At 40.7% G+C, this 17,215-nt stretch overlaps 1 protein-coding gene across 13 annotated transcripts in view; it reads right to left on the bottom strand.

Annotated features, from left to right (window-relative positions):
- KIAA0232 (KIAA0232 ortholog) overlaps positions 1-17,215 on the bottom strand; it is a 52,930-nt gene that overhangs the window by 16,299 nt on the left and 19,416 nt on the right. For 7 of the 13 annotated variants that reach the window (XM_015862598.3, XM_015862599.3, XM_085547354.1 and 4 more), the window contains exon 3: positions 8,713-8,850. The exons of 2 other annotated variants lie outside the window; for them this stretch is intronic. In XM_015862598.3, coding sequence (XP_015718084.2) covers positions 8,713-8,850 — 138 coding nt within the window. Of the gene's footprint in view, positions 1-463; positions 578-8,712; positions 8,851-9,058; positions 9,201-9,510; positions 9,619-17,215 lie in introns of those variants that run through there. 4 more of the 13 variants (XM_085547353.1, XM_085547352.1, XM_085547356.1 and 1 more) reach the window with 4 other exon arrangements.

Genomic DNA, 17,215 nt, shown 5'->3' with positions numbered 1-17,215 from the left:
TTACACACTAATCTCCAAGTTTTAATTATTTGCAGTCAAGTGAGAAAGCAATTTTCTGTCCCTATCGGCACTGCTGCACTGAAGTGCTAAATATGAAACGTTATGCCACGCACTTCGCCGAGGATGACTTAGCAGTATTAAGGTATCTCCTACATCAGTAAATTCACTCACATAAATTGTATGATTTAGAAACAACCAAGCAGCACAGTACAAGGGACAAACCTGCATAGCTGTAAGAATTGTCAATTTATACCTTTACCTCTTTTGACCCCCCTTCCTCCCCGCAAAAGGGCAACAGAGGAGGAGCTGGCCTTGTTTTTGCTTAGCACTCAGAACTGTCTAACTGAACCGGCACCTGTAGCAAATACTCAAAAACTAAACAGCTTAACTTAAAGAACTGAATCTGTCCAACCACGTCTAAACTAACAAAAAACCCAACCCAAAACAGAAAAAAAATGCTCACCATTGCACCGAAGAAGGGAAAACTTTTGGAATCAAACACTTCATTTCCTCCTGTACCATGAAACTAATACTCAGGTCAGCTGACACGCTGCATGCTGTCCTGCATAGCACTCCCATGTAGCCAGTGCTGGGTTTAAAGGGAAAAAAAAAACCAAAGGGCTGTGCAGAACACCAAGTCTCCAGAGACCACTTACTCAACCTCTCACTGCAGTATGTAAAAACAGGCTGCAGGCAATGTAACAAATGCCTCAGCAACTGTTTTCAATCTGATTGTGTTCTTCTCTGAATATATGATTTATTTACCGGCATTTTTCATTGCTTATGTGAACGCACAGCAGTTGCAGGAATCCCACTGCCAGAAAACAGGATATACCAGGATACTGGGTCAAGTAATTCCATCAGGTTCAAACATAAAGGCAGCCCCCCAGTAGTACAAATATCAGAGTACCTTTATAAGTACTTTCCAATATGGAAGTCTCAGCACTTAATTAGGATTGCTTTTGTAATTCCAACGTGAAAGACTTAAATCTTACGATCATCGCTAAGATAATTTTAACTACTGACCCAGATTTCTACTAACCCATTTCTCTCATTCAATCAACAGAAGATAAGGTATCATTTTTTTAATTCACAATTCCATCTCTCATATCAAATCTTCCTCCACACCAAACACAATTTATTCTGTCCTACTGTTTCCAATATCCTTCAACTTCATTCCTCTGCTTGAACTTACAGCCAGTTCCATCAGAAGTTGTGCTTTTTGGCTTTTCATCAGCTGGCTGAAGCAAGGGAAGGATTACATAAAGGAGAGGTGTTATATTACTGGCACAGGAATGACTGTGCTAATAGATAAATTAAGCTTCTGAACTCATCCAGCATGAAAAAGAACAGTCAATCTGACCGCTCGAGTTAAGAGGATTCACACTAGCAGCCAGCCTTAATATATTCAGTTTAACTGCAGCTACAGTAAGAAAATAATATGCATATAAAATTTAAGTCTGCTACAAACTGTTGTCCATGTAACAGTGGATACCAGCTACCGCATTCTGAGAGCCGGGTCCTGTCACTTTAATTCCAGCTGACCTTTATCTCTGCTAGTGGACTTCTGAGCATTGCAAACAAGCACCACTGGGTCACCATACAGAAGATTTAGTTGTTATTTTTTCCCTGGATTTGAGCACAACTGGCCACAACGATTTCATGTCATTTGCTCTATGGAACCAAAGATAGCACAGGTTAGCAAACTTGCTTTTTCTGCAGCCCTTTCTATACTCCAGCAGTGATGTCAAGGTATGACTTGTATACTGCAATCCCAAGCATGCCTGCAAATGTGTACACTGAGCTGCACTGTGCATAATCAATATCTCAACATTTTGGGCAGAGAATAAGAAAACACATCACGAGTTGCATACCCAGTATTTAGAATGAGCTTTCCAAACCTGTTGTACTATAATATGACTGCAGAAATAGAAAAACTGATTATAAACCAGCCCCTTATTTCCTCCTAGGTGTCTGGAGATCTTTCTAACTTACACTTTTGAAACAAGTCCTCACTTTCCTTACACATTTCCATATTTCAGTTCCACAGAACTGCGTTGGGTTGGAAACGACCTGCAGAGTTCACCTGCTCAGACCCCCTGAGTGGAACACTGACACTTCTCCCACGAAACACAAGTTCAAACAATCCTGAAATTAAGGTTAATCAGTAGGTTCACAGTCTCAAATCATTCTTACGACAGGCCATCAGCCCCTCCAGACAGACACTGTCCTTTGATCCCAGTGTACCAGGACTGTTTTCTTGGCACGCAGCCTGTCACCAAGTGAAGGATTAGGCAGCTATTCCATATGAATCAGCGGTTAAGCCACGTGAACTGAATAAGGCACACAATGGGATTCACTGCACTCACACATCTATTTCCCTATTTTGTAGAATAAAGAGAACCAGGTAATGTCCAGGTTTCCATTTTCTCAGATCCTGATACAACACATCAGGTACAGTTATACATGTCTGAGATGGTCATTTTTGTCCAAGTCTGAAAAACAAAAGTTACCAACATGTCTTTCTTAAATGGATATTTAATACAAAGAACTGTAAGAAGCATCTCAGACTGCTAGCAGGATGAGAACAGATTGACTTGCCTATCTACGGTCTAAAGTGCTCTGCACAAGAAGTGGGAACCAAAATCAAATATCCCCACAGCCTCCACAATGCCTGTCATATGCATTCCTTTCATTTGTATATGTAGATTCAGATTTATTGTTCATCACTTCACATACCATATTCTGAAACAGAAATCACAGCATGTATTATTTAGTCATTACAGGTAAGAATTCAAATATCAGTTCAAACTAAGTTAAAATGAATGCAGCATCCCCAAATTTATGTTATTAGAGCAGCTGCGCTGACCCCTATTATTTCAATTAATTATATAGTGACTACATTTAAGTTACAGTAGATTCTTAACTCTAAAATAACACTGAGATAAATTTTATCCCCCCTGAGAAAGAATAATTTGCCTCTAAAAAAATGTTCTTCTTGATTATTATTAATTGCTAATAAACAAACACACCGACTTCAAAGCCACAATAGATTTGGTGTTCTTGTAAGCAGAGCTGCTTAGGGAATTCACTTAATTACAGTATGTCAGCTTTCAGATGCTGAAATATTCTAATCTGTGTCATCAATGAAATAGGAGAAATTTTTAAAGGCATGTTTCCTCCAGTCATGCGAATGTGACCTTCTGCACAGAGCAAAGAGCAGAAGGAACACTTGCAGTAGGTAGAGACTCTGCAACATCTGCTGGTCTGCTTCTGCTTAAGACAGAATTCATAATGGACTCCACTTGTGTGCATGCGAATGGTTCTTCTACGTGATGGAAAGTAATAACCTAGTAACTTTGTGCTGTGATGAGAGATAAGCTATTAGCCAGCAGAGTACCGGGAAGGGCATTTTTGTTTCCAGACCTGTGCTAACTCCTTCCTGCCACATACTTATAGAGAAGCTGCTGGTGAAAGAGCTGTGATGCCCCATCCTGCTCCCATCATCACAGGCAGTATCTGACGGATGAAATAACTTTCAAGCACACTGAACAAGCCTATGTCCAGCCTTCACAACAAATACTACGGGAAAGATTCAAACAAAAGAAACACAAGGTAAAGCACTTGTATCCTTTCATTGACTCAGTGTAAACTGAGAAAGTTCTCATGCCCAAACAAACATTATGAAGTAACTTCTGCACAGACAAAGCTTCCATGAAGACCTTCCTGTTCAGCGTATACTTCTTCTGTATCAAGAAAACTAGCATAAGAGTTTTAATAATTGAAATGTCTACCAGCTTCCACGTGAGTAACTACTGCACCTGGGGGAGCAGCATTAACATCTGTCAGAGCTGATGGCAAGTGACCAATAACACCTCCTGCACTGCAAAAATCAGAAGGAAGAAGGAACTGATTTACTGTAATTAATTTACTCTGAGAGTTACTTCAGCAAGACAAATTTACTGCAAGTATTAATACGGTAGCTGGAATTATAAAATATGGATTAATACAGTTTGCCAAATCCACAATAACACATAATGAAAGGAGGGAGGAAATAAAAGAAGGAATGTTTTGAAGCCAATGGATTTGGTAATACAGAACCAATACAAATTCCCAATTCACATTAAATTATCCCAGAAAAACAATGACTGGTTGGAAATAAAGTCCTACGGTGCTTTCTCACAGAAGAAGCTCAGTTTCATTTTTAAAAACTTTTAATCTAAAATTCCTCTTAACAGGATGACTGATTTAAAAACCCTTTCATATATAATACCATGTGTTCTAAAGATAGACATTATAAGCCTTTGCAGAAGGGCAGTGACGTTACCCATGAGGAAGATTATTTTCTCTGATGTTGAGAAGAACCCAGAAAAGAACCCCAACAACCATCTTTCTCAAGCACAGAGAAATGCCGACCACTGAGTATGTAGGACACAAGAGGAAGAACAATTAACATTCTGCGCATCGGCATTTAAAAAGAAAGAAAATTCAGACTTGAATACAAACAAGGGGGAAAAACAACAGAAAAAAATCCCAACCATGTATAACTTTGTCTAACAGATGATTTGGTCTTCTAAGTGCTGATAATACAGACAACAGAATGGTCATATTTCTCTCTCATAATTCAAAGCAAGAAGATCCAATGCCCCAAACAGCACCGTGCCCACATCTTAAAGTGTCCCCAAATCATTTAGAAGAACAGAGCCATCGACTACGTGAATTAAAACTCTAGTGCCATCTTGGGGCAGAATTTCACATGCAACACTACAGGCGAACAGTGAGAGCCGTACGATATGGGAACACAGCTGAAACCTGCTCACCCTACTGAGCAAATCAGCCTTTAACAGAAATCTAGTCAGTTAAAAGGTAACTGGCTTGGATTCGTGATGAACAGCCATGCAACAGAAGTGATATCAATATTAGGAGTATGAAATGTACTGACTGAAAAGTCATACGCATCAATTTCCAAGAAATAACCTAGACTTCCATTCTCACTAAGACAGTTCCCACCCTGCAAAAATTCAACATGGATGGATTTCTGCAATCTTACATTGATCTTTTTTGCCTAAGCTTTGGGGCATCAAAGACAGCAGTAACAGGACAGAACGCGCTAAGTTTCATTTGCCAAATCTAGGTTGATTTACCACCTGTCAGAATTAGAAGGACCAGAAGTATTAAAGTAACTCAGAAACTACACCTGAACAAACTGACTTTTTTTAAGCATACCAGACAGAATAAAAAGTCTTTAAATAACATCATAAACTGCTGTTTTTATTTAACATTTGAGGCAGTGTTTTTGAGATGTCTTTGCTAAAAATAAGGAATTTTCCATAAATACTCTCTAGTCCTAAGAGTTTCTTGGTGTGTTTTTCCCCCCAACCCAATGTCTAATCAGAGCAGATACCCTTACTTTGCCAGCTAACTGCAAACCAACAATTCAGAATTACTCCTCTGTTTCAGCAGGATAAGAAAACAAAATGCATGCAAGGTCAGTAACTAAAGAGTGTTTTAGAATTTGAACAATTCACTGCTTCTTTTTGACCTGCTTTTTATACTCCACGCATTCTGGAAAAGATAAGCTTCAGAACTACAGCTAGAGTAACAATTGATAACTATACTCAAATACTTGTCTTACTCCTTCTCACCAACTTTCTGTCTTCATTCTGTGGTGAGCTGTGATGTACTTAACTGCCTCTAATTGCATCAGGGGCATCTGCAGCCAAAGAAACAAATAATGACAACTTGAGACATCCAGATGTTTGTCACGCAGAAAATACCAACCTCAGAACACACAGATGTAGACACTGCATCCTTCTGTCAAATCAGGTCTTCTAACACAAATGAATGTACTTAGTCTACAACATGATTGGCCACTGGGAGACACAGTGATGCCACAGTCAGCCTCCCTGACTTGTCACACACTCTGTAACTTGGAAAGACAGAAACACCACACTGCAGATTCCACAACTCCAATGCTTGTTTTCTGCACCATAAAGTTATAAACAGAATCCTGGATTTCTGTCTCAGACTAACATATATTGGGTGCTTATTGGTTTTGTTTTTAACGAGGCAATACTGAATTCTAACAGTAAGAAAGCTAAGCTCCTAAGCCAAATGCTCCCTGAGAATGAATACCATGAAAACAGAAGCCCATGAAAGACAAGCTTTCAAAAAACATTATTTCAACTGTGAAACAAAAGAGGTTACTTTCACCAAGCCAATTTTCACTTCATTTATTTTATGATTTCCTCTTCCCAGACGCTGCACCAGACAGCATCTCCTTTAAATGGACACCCAAATTGCAGGCCATCAGTTATTTGTGAAGGGAAGAGATGTATCAGCAGCAATTTTTCAACACATTACTAGTTTAAATAATCAAACATTTCAATCAGATGCTAAGGTACCTCAATTTTTGCTCCTAAAGTTCGTTACCCAAAATAAGCATTGTGAGTGAAGCTTAAATCTAACAGACAAATTATCTCAGTTTCAATGCACATAAAATCCCAAAGTCCACCCCAGGGTGACAGATGGAACAAAATTATAACGTTAGTTACTTCCTTAAATAGCTTGAGACTTCTCATACACACTGCTAAGCATTTTCATCTTCTTGTAGAGATGAAATAACAAACACTGCACAAAGCGGCCACCACGACTCAAGAGAAATGGTATTGCGTGTGCACTGAAACAATGTCGTAATACTAAGCCTGCTGTCACATTAGCACGTAGTGATACACAGCAGCACCAGCCAACATAGAAAATGTTTCTGCTTTTCAAGCAAGTTTTTTTTTTTTCTTTTTTAATTGCACTCATATCTAAGCAGGATCACCTCCCTCACGCCACACTTGCGTTCAAACAAAAACCTTTCTCTCTTGTACAGTGCAAATCTATCTGCAGTGCCTACAAAACAGCATTAAGCAGCAGGGTTCAAACCTTGAGAAAGGCTGAAAGGTTCCATTCTGTATGAAAATATGAGAAAAAATAGCATACCCTGCAGTTTTGTTAAAGGCAACAAATGAGCAAACTTAACTGCCCAGACAAGCAACAGAAGTCAAAATAGCCCTGAGAAAACAGAGACTACAATTTATAGATTACGGCTTCTTGTTGAACAGTAAAATCTTACAAGGTGGCAGGATTCAAAGAAGTTACTTGTCTAGATTTCCAGACCACGCATCTTTTCATTCCTTTAAAACTCCAGTTGAAGGGCTTCTTCCCTTCTTCATCTGTTTGAGATGATACAAACTTTCAAGTGAATGCAGGCCAGGGATTAGTAATAAATTTATCTCACTCCTTTCTCTTTTCAACTCATTTTCTCAGTATAGATTTAGCTAAGTGATGATCCTTTATTTTCATTTGCAATGATGCGTAAAGAGAATCATTCTTAATGCTAAAAGTCAATCATTGGTATCCCTGCAGTGCATGCAGATTATTAGCTTTTGTTGTTCATGAGTACATAAAGTCTGCCATACCACCAGAAAGGCAATATTTCTTGAGACTATTTCTTCATACTTCCTTATTTACATTAACACTTACAGTACTCAGAGTGCTGACTTCAATGTTCTGCAGCTACGAGAGCACAGCAAATTACCATCCAAATTATACTCTGCATCTTTGTTCAGATTGTAAGACGGGAAAATAGGAGTTCACAAAACTTCCCAGCTAGTCAATGAACATTATAGTAACTGGTAAGACAGTAAATGACAAGAATGCTTCTGAAATCAGTGACAATAATCACACAAATCAATACCATCAATATTCATTATTTTTAGCCACATACCCTCCCCACTCCTGCTGGGGAAAGTCTCCCTATGAATCGGACCAGACAGCTTTAGGTTTACATTCCTTCCACCCAGAATAAGTTCATCTCAGAATACTGATTCCCTTTCCTGACCATACCACACAAATACTTGGGCAATTACAAACTGTGACCAGGAAGTTGTACAGAGCAATAACATAACCAGGCTGAAAGGCAGGGGAAGAATTTCTCTTACTGTTGAGAGAAATGTAAGCATTTGTAGTTCTGCAATTAGACTTTCTGATCTCTGTTGTCTGAAAAATCTCTCTTAAGAGCTTCCACTGATCTATGCTACAGAATTTTATGTTAATATTGCATTCTATACTATCTCCTTTTGTCTACTTTCCTACTGAGCAACACGGTTTCTACTGTACTGGGTATCCTTCCTTCAACTGTGTTGCCTTCATCTCTCTTCACCTCCTCCAGTCATCAGGCTTCCACTCCACTTCCACTTAACGATGTGATCTTGAAAACGAATGTTTGCTACTTATTTAGCAATTCTGGATTGCAGAAATTGCACCAGGCACGCAGCAAGATGACCTTGTGCCCAAACATTCTGCTCCTTGCTGCTCACACAGGCTCCACCACAAAGTAAACTTAGAATTTTAACAAATAACCTTATGCAAATCTCTGGGGCAATTTCAACACAAACTGGTGCCCTGCAATTGTCCATGACAATAATAGGTAAGGGCTTGCAGAAAGGAAAGAAAATGTAACACTGCAAATAGTATAGAATCTTCTGTGAAATCCTGATGTTGAACAAAAGTTTCATAATTTCCCAAAGGAAAACAAGAACACTCAGAACTCCTGGGGATACTGCGTTTCAAGAAGGCAGAGCAGATAAGATTATCTGTAGCTTGTGATGGCTAACTCAAAGTAGGTGTAAAGTCTTAAGAATCTATTAAATGATCTGAACTTACTTCATCAGAAGCAGAGCGAAGACACTGGACAGCAGCCTGTTTTTTCATTTCCTCTAATGTTAGATCTGAACACTTTTTCTTACTCTTTCCCCATTTTTTGTAAGCTCCTTTTTCCCAGCCCAGGAAGATGTCATTCTCCTAAAATAAAAGATAAACACAATTGTATTAAGACACATAAATCATTCAGTACTATAGCAACATAAGACTACAAACAACATATCGTTTAGAATAATAACAAATTCATTCCACTATCAAAAACTGCTGTTTTCCAAATTAAAATTCAGTTTGATTAAAACCAACGGCTACAGGAGATGGCTGCACTTTGCATTCAGAAAAATACACATACTTGTCTCTGGACATGGAGGCCACTCACACTTGAAAGCAGTATTTTCCAACCACAAGGCATATCCATAAAGATTATTTTGGGGCCAACTTAGAGTTGAATGCATCACTGCTATTTTTATAGAATTTATTAGATTCACTGATCTCTGAAATAATAAGGACAAAGAGCAAGAAGTTCAGAGTTTGGATTAAGCTTATGTAAAATAGGCCTAAAGAAGACAATTCATGTTAGTTCCCCAGATCTCCAACTAGCTCTTACAATGAGCACCATTAATACTACAGATAGCAGTGTCTGTCTTTCAATGTCCGTTCACATTCATACAAACAACTTCCTTGCTCATCTGATCAAAGAAACACTTTGACTACCAGGACAATTATGCTATTTAATGTATGCTGGTCTAAAACATCATCTTCAGAGAGATTCACAAAACTGCTGTTTTTCAACATATCTCTCACCTGTTCCTAATGAAATTCAGGCGAAGACCTAACCTCATTTAAAACTCCCCACAGCTTCAAAATGAAGTAAAAACAAGTTGTCGGTTGAGACTGATCATCTCTGCACACCTACAAAGTCAGATAGAAAAAGGGTGGGAAGGGGGAAAATGACCACATGCCTTCAGGAGGAAGAATATTAACAGCTGCTGGACTCGTTATCCAATTGAGTCCCTCAGGAAAGAGCAGTTCACTGGTTTTTATTTTTATTAATCTGCCTGTCATAACAGGTAAGTTTAAGGTGTGTGGTGCTCCGCAGGGATCAATGCTATGTTCAGCTTTGTTCAACATTTTCATCAGTGGCCCAGATGAAGGGATAGAATTCACCCGCAGCAAGTTTGCTGATGGTATGAAGTTGGGAAGAGTGGCTGACACAGCAGAAGGCTGCGCTGAGGGACCTGGACAGTCTGCAGAGCTGGACAGAGAAGAACCTTAGGAGGTTCAACAACAGAGTAGAGTCCTACACCTGGGGAGGAATAACTGCACTCATCAGTACAGGCTCAGGCTTTACCTGCTGGAAATGAGCTCCAAAGAGAAGGACCTGGGTGTCAGGGTGGACATGAGCCAGCAGTGTGCCCTTGTGGCCAAGAAGCCAACAGTATCCTCAGGTGCAACAAAAAGAGCGTGGCCATCAGGTTGAGGGAAGTGGTCTTCCTCCTCTACTCTGCCCTGGTAAGGCCACATCTGGAGCGTCCTGTTCTGTGTCCAGTTCTGGGCCCCTCAGACAGGGAACTACTGGGGAGAGTCCAGTAGAGGGCTACAAAAACAATGAGGGGCCTGGAATATCTCCCACATAAGGAAAGGATGAGAGACCTGGGGCTGTTCAGCCTGGAGAAGATCAAGGGGGGAGTATTATTAATGCTTATAAAAATCTAAAGGGCAGGAGTCAGATGGAGCAGTGGTGCCCAGCAGCAGGACAAGGGGCAATGGGCACAAACTGGAACATAGGAAGTTCCATACAAACATAAGAACTTCTTTCCTGAGAGGGTTCCAAAGCACCAGAGCAGAAAAACTGATTAAGGCAATACCTACACTATATAAATGTTGCCAAAATGCTCTAAAGCAGCACACTTTGCTTTACCTACACTGCAGCCCAGTTCTGCACAAGCACATCACAGCTGTCCTCAGCAAGAACAGTTCTACACACTGCATAAGCCAGTGGTGTGTGTCAGCAGAGCATTAAGGACATAAAACATTTCAATCAGTCCTCTAGACACATAATCCAAAAGATATCTGGCTACTGTCTATTTTTTTAATACATATATTTTTCATTTTTAAATATTTACTCTTTGCAATAAAAACACCCATTATTAAAGGAGGAAGCGAGTCTAGATGGAATATTCACTTATCATCCAGCACCATCTCGTCCTTCCTTTCAGAGCAAACACTTTGATCGTGCACTCTGGGAACAAAGTGACTCATCCTGTAGGATGCAGCAATAGAGGACAGAGCCCTGGTACATCTTCTTTCTCTCCCTCCAGGCAGCACACAGAAAACTTGTTTCTGAACACTGACTGGGTTTCCAATCACACATGGCTGCCAGTGCATCACACCTCCATTTTAATTTTTATAGGAAGAACTATTGGAAAATTGAGTTTTCTTTTTTTTTTTCCTGTTTAAGTTCCCACCTTGTGTGTTACAAAACTGATATCATGAATTACAGTTATTCCACATAAAATTCTGTGTAATCCTCACAACAATTACAACACTTATCCACACATCTATCAGTGCCCTGTACTTTCTGCAAATAAGGCAAATACCGCAGCCATAAAGCAGCAAATAAAACAAATTCCTGACATAACATCCTTTTGCTGTGGTACAACAGAACCTGCCTGCATCAGTAAGAAAGCTGGGGCTGTTTAGTCTGGGGAAAAGGAGGCTGAGGGGAGACCTTACTGCTCTCTTCCAGTATCTGAAAGGTGCTTATAGTGAGAGTGGGACAAGTCTCTTCTCACTGGTGACAAATGACAGGATGAGGGGAAATGGCCTCAAGTTGTGCCAAGGTAGGTTTAGGTTGGACGTTAGGAAACAGTTGTTTACAGAAAGGGTAGTTAAGCACTGGAATAGGATCCCCAGGGAGGAGGTTGAGTCGCTGTCTCTGGTCTGTTTAAGAGCTGTTTGGATATGGTGCTCAGGGATATGATTTAGCAGAGGGTTCTTAGAGTTAGGGTACTGGTTAGGCTGTGGTTGGACTCGATGATCTTCAAGGTCTTTTCCAACCTGGGTAATTCTATGAGTTTACAGAAACAAAGAAACAAAGGAGAAGGAATTCGAGTAAAATGGGCAGGAACAAGAAAATGTCATATATATCCCTCAAGTTCTAGAAAGTTAACATAGGGGATGGCACAAGCTGAGCAGCTTTCTGTTTTTATGATGAATACATTGGTAAGAAGACAATCCAGGAGTTTCGTATGTTTTAAATTAATCTCTTGCACCTTTTTTTTTCCCTTTCTTTTTTTTCCTCTCCAGTGGTGAGAAGCCCATTAGGAAGTTTATTCCTTAGGCTGGAAAATATTGAGCTCATGACAAACAGGAAAGAAAGCAGTTCAACAAAACATTCTGTGCGCATGAAACAGAGTAAGCTACTTACTTCACATGGAAAGAATCACTAAGGACTTCTGTTCTCTTCAGCTATTAGCTGTGTTCATTTACCATCGCTTCCTAACAGAACTAGAGACCATATCATAAGGTTTGTTTTAATGCTACTTCAATGTACTTCAGCTGTTTTGAAACTCGTGGTGTATATAATAGCAAAAATAAAGCTACTTGTTTCATAAAAGCTGGTATAACGTTCAGTAGCACAGAAAGAAGACTCGAGGTCCCAGTTCACACTCAGGTAATGAGTTTAAGTTCTGCATGGCCAGTAGAACATGCAGAAAAGTAAGGCGATAAACATACTTCCAAAATGGGGAAACCCAATCAGCAGAAAAGTGTGCTTAAAAAATCATGCTTTTTTCTTCAAGCAAACTCAGAAAAACAGATTCCCTAAGATTATTTCTACGCACAACACAGATTAAATTAGATACAGTAAAATGATGATCAATCTGGTGATGAGTGGCGTTCCTCAGGGACTAGTGTTCTTTAACATCTTTGTAGGCAACACAGACAGTGGGATTGAGTGCACCGTCCACAAGTTTGCAGATTACACCAAGCTGAGTGGAGCAGCTGACATACTAGAGAGAAGGGATGTTATCCAGAGGGACCTGGACTAGCTCGAGAGCTGGGTCCATGCCAGCCTCATGAAGTCCAACAAGGCCAAGCACGAGTTCCTGCACCTTGGCTGGGGCATTCCCAAGCACAGATACAGGCTGGGTGAAGAATGGCTTGAGAGAAGCCCTGAGGAGGACTTGGGGGTGTCAACTGACACTCAGCAGTGTGTACTTGCAGCCCAAAAGGCCAACCATACCCTGAGTTGCACCAAGAGAAGTGTGATCAGCAGGTCAAGGGAGGTGATTCTGCCCCTCTACTATGCTTAGAAAAGACCCCTACCTGGAGTACTGTGTCCAGTTTTGGTGTCCCCAGCACAAGAAGGACTTGGAGTTGTTGGAGCAGGTCCAGAGGAGGGCCACAAAGATGATCAGAGGGCTGAAGCACCTCCTCTGTGAGGACACACTGGGAGAGCTGGGGCTAATCAGCCTGGAGAAGACAAGGCTCCAAGCAGACCTTACAGTAGCTTTCTAGTACCTGATGGGGCCTACAGTAAAGCTGGGAAGGTACCTTTTATAAGGGCATGTAGTGACAGGATGAGGGGAAATGGTTTTAAACTGGAAAAGGGCAGATTTAGGCTAAATATTAGGAAAAAATTATTCACTGTGAGTGTGGTGAGACACTGGAACAGGCTGCCCAGCGACCCTGTGAATGACCCCTCCATGGAAGCATTCAAAGCCACACTGGATGGGTCTGTGAGCAATCCGGTCTAGATGGAGACCCTGCCTGTAGCAGGGAGGGTGGAATTTGATGAGCTTACAGGGCCCTTCCAACAAAAGCCATTCTATGACTCTGTGATTCTACATACAAATTTGACCAGGTTTTCAGATAACAAACCATAACTACTTACTTGGTCAATATTCCTATTTTGAATGATAAGTGATTTCAAGGCAAGAAATCCAATTCTCTGACAGGGCAGAAGAAAACAATTAAAAAAAAATCTGGATGAGGGAATTTTGAGCATTTTAATTTCAGCACAAACCACTCATGATTAAAGCAAATTACTGGCTTAGCTTTTTTTGCTCTCCTGAACATTATTGCTGGCCAACAGAATAGCGCTGCTTTGACAAGCAAGCTCAAGAAACAAGTTTATACAAAAAGTAGGAAGGACTCAATGCCATAATTACTGAAATACCACAAAAACAGACAGTCTCTCCCTTCCAGATTCTAACTCATAAAACCATCAAAGCAAGCCGTCTAACCTCCAGTGTGAAAAAGAATTCCCATAATGTTTCAGGTATGTAGAATCAACAGTTTGGAGCTGCATGTTTGCTATATGGATGGCAAATTCCTGTCAGATGCCGTATCCAAACTGGGGCATTAGCCTCCACCACACAGTTTATTTTAAGGAAATATCAGAGGTGAAGGCTTATAGTGAATTTAAAAAGAAAAATAAAGCCTGGGCCATGTAAACTGACAGAACAAAAAACTCTGTGGTACAGCACTCCTGGCTTCTCTTGGCAACAAAGTTAAATTGATTTAACAATTAATAACTAAATATAACGTTCAGGTAGACAAGTATGAACCACTGTGCACTGCAAGAAAGCTCTTCCAGAAACTTATTCATTTCCAAAATTGACTCTGAGATATTTGGATGGTAAAGAAATGGGAAAAAAAAAAACCAGAAGTAGATGAGAAAAGACGGGGCAGATCCTCACTACTTGTAGGAGGTTCTCATAATGGAAAATAAGGGGAAAGCTGCAACAGACAACAAGTTGATTTCATCTTTAAGATCCCTCAAGAAGTAGACTGTATAAAAAGTGTTACTTCCTGGAAAAAAATAAAATATTTTCCTGTAAACTGAGTCTGAAAAAAACCTTTCAGAGGCAGCTTAGAGCCCTGCAGATGTACTTCTATTCACAATGGCTTCTGTGAAAAGTTTAAGAGAGCATTGAAGGAAACGGTCCAATGGACCAGGACTGGCTCAGGCATTCCTGACAGCTGCCCATGATGAATTAATGCGTATGCAAGAATTCAGAAGATGAAAACTCAGCTTGCATTCCTCAGAAGACGTGTAACAAGAAGCTGCACAGACAGCAGTAGATAAGCACAAGCTTTCTCCAGGTCAGAAGCTGTGCTGGTCACAGAACAGAAGAGACCTAAAAACATCCCTCATTATTAGATAAATTCCAAATGCAGCTCTTATCAGTGGAAGAATTCACCTTGGATTTTTGTGAAAAAGCAGAAAACCACATTATAAGCTGCTGGTACAGTAAAGTAACCAGCCACTACAGTCAGCTCTTTCCCAGCTGCTCCAAGTAGAACATGAGAATGCTGCACATTGGACTGCAGCAGAACAGCTGACAGTGTAAGAGACTACAGCATGTGCTGCTGTGACTTCAAGGTTCTCAAGACACTGAGCTGATGATCCCACAATGTGCAGGCAGTGAAGAACTGCACGTATCAAAACCAATCAATCTGGGTATAAAATACTGTACACTGAGCTTCTGTCAATGACAAACTCCTGCTTATAATCCCACCAACCTGAAAGGCCGTTCTATGTGTTGTTTGCTAATTAGAAGTTACCCTAGGTTGAAATCAAGCAAAAGGAATTTAATCACACCCGTTCCCAAGAGCTAGAGAACATGCAAATGCTGCATCTGTTGAAAGCCTAGGTTTGTTGAGTAGGCTCTGAGTTAAAAGTATTCCCATTAAAGTAAATGCAGAAAAGAACAGGTAGTGAGGCCTTTGCTACAGAGAAATCACATTACTTGCGTATCATGTAACATGGCAAAAAAGGAAGACAAAAATTCAACAGAAGCTGCCATTACGAAGTCCTAATGTGTGACAAGGCCATATTATGACTGAGGAAATCATTTCACAGCGTGTTATGTTTGCTCTCTTGAACCTCGGAATTAAGTTGTGTGGCAAAGATCACAAATAATCACCTGATTTCACATAACACAGTGCACACCTACGCTTGGAGACATGCAGTGAGTGCACCATCATGCAATGTCCTGCAGCACAAAGGACATGAAGTGTCTCAGTAGCCCCAGCATCAAGAACAGGGCAATTACATCAGCACAGAGATGGCTGCTAACAAACCCTGACTCTCGGGGAGAAGAAGCAGCCTAGTGCTTGATTTTCTGTCTCTGTTTTGCATTATATAAACCTTTGTAAGAATACATTAATAGTGATAACAAAGAAGTCATTCCATTATGTTCCTTGGGTGACTGCGTGAGACACACTGTAACTAAGTGTTAGATGCCATTTAGAAAGCCACAAAAAGGCAATACAATACATATTTCAAAGATCGCCTTGAATCCTCACAAGAGGCTAAAGAAAACGTGCTAACTCTATTGCCAATTTCAGCAGGACAGCACAAAAGACAGGCACCAAAAAGCCTGGCTAAGTCAGATGTCTTGAAAAAGATACTTCACATCATGAAACAGACATGTTTAAATTCGCAAACACGACCACAGGCACCAGCACAAAGACAGAACACTGAAAGAAAACGTTCTGATAATGCCCCTTGTTGAGAAGAAACGCTTTCCAACAGGATTTGTGCCAACACAGCTGAAGGAGGCTGCCCTGGGACCTGCACCGTTTGTGCATTCAGTGCCTATGAGGAGCTGCTGAGCTCCAGTTCCTATCATTAAAACACAAGAATACAAGCGCACTGTCCAGGCACATCGACTGTACCCAGTGTCAAGGAGTCACTGAGACAGAAATACAGAACAGAGCAATCGCCTCATAATTAACAAGAGAAACATCAAGTAATCGGGGAGGAAAAAAAAGAGTATGTCCTTTAGAGGCAGTGCACCAGTAGAACCCGCCTTACACCAGCCAGACCTATTCCAGGAGCTCCTGCTGGATGCTCTCACACTGACAGTGACTGTAAAAGGAACACAGCTGGAATGGTTTCAGCATCAGCAAACGACCAAGGGGCAGCAGTGCTTCACAGACTGATCTCAGCTGATAGAGCTGGGGAGCCATAAGGCTGCTTTAGGGCTGCTCAGAGGCACTATGTGGGAGTATGTGCTCAAGGAGAAACCACAGCTTTTCTCACCAAGTTAACTGCATATGAAAGACTTATTTTTGAAAGATTAATACAACTGTGATTTAAAGAGTCCTCATCTAATCACTTCTCAACGAGCCCTGCTGTAACACAAGCACAGTTATTTCTTAGGGATGATCCATGAGCCACTGTATTAGAACACACGCTGTTGTGTTTTGCTGAACAGGCATTCTAACCAGACTGGGTTTAGGTTACTAAACTTGATATGGGTTTAGGTTACTACAGAAGACCAAATCTTCCTTTCTCTTCACATCTTATAGTTATGGGTGAGATTTTCACTTAAAAACAAAGTAAATCCATCAAGACACAACTTATTCCTCCCCCAAAGAGGCCTCTGAACAGCTAAACACCAGTCATTCTAAGACATACCCAGGCATCAGGTCCCAAAGCTGGGTTGCTGTGGGATGGCAGGAAGAGCAACGCTCCAGATACTGCAGCCCAGCA

This window comes from Coturnix japonica, chromosome 4 (genome assembly GCF_054131305.1).
Source record: "Coturnix japonica strain WE chromosome 4, WE-NBRP24, whole genome shotgun sequence".
Classification (NCBI taxonomy): Eukaryota; Metazoa; Chordata; class Aves; order Galliformes; family Phasianidae; genus Coturnix; species Coturnix japonica.
The sequence above is the reverse complement of the archived record's forward strand: the minus strand, read 5'-3'. Positions and strand labels throughout refer to the sequence as shown.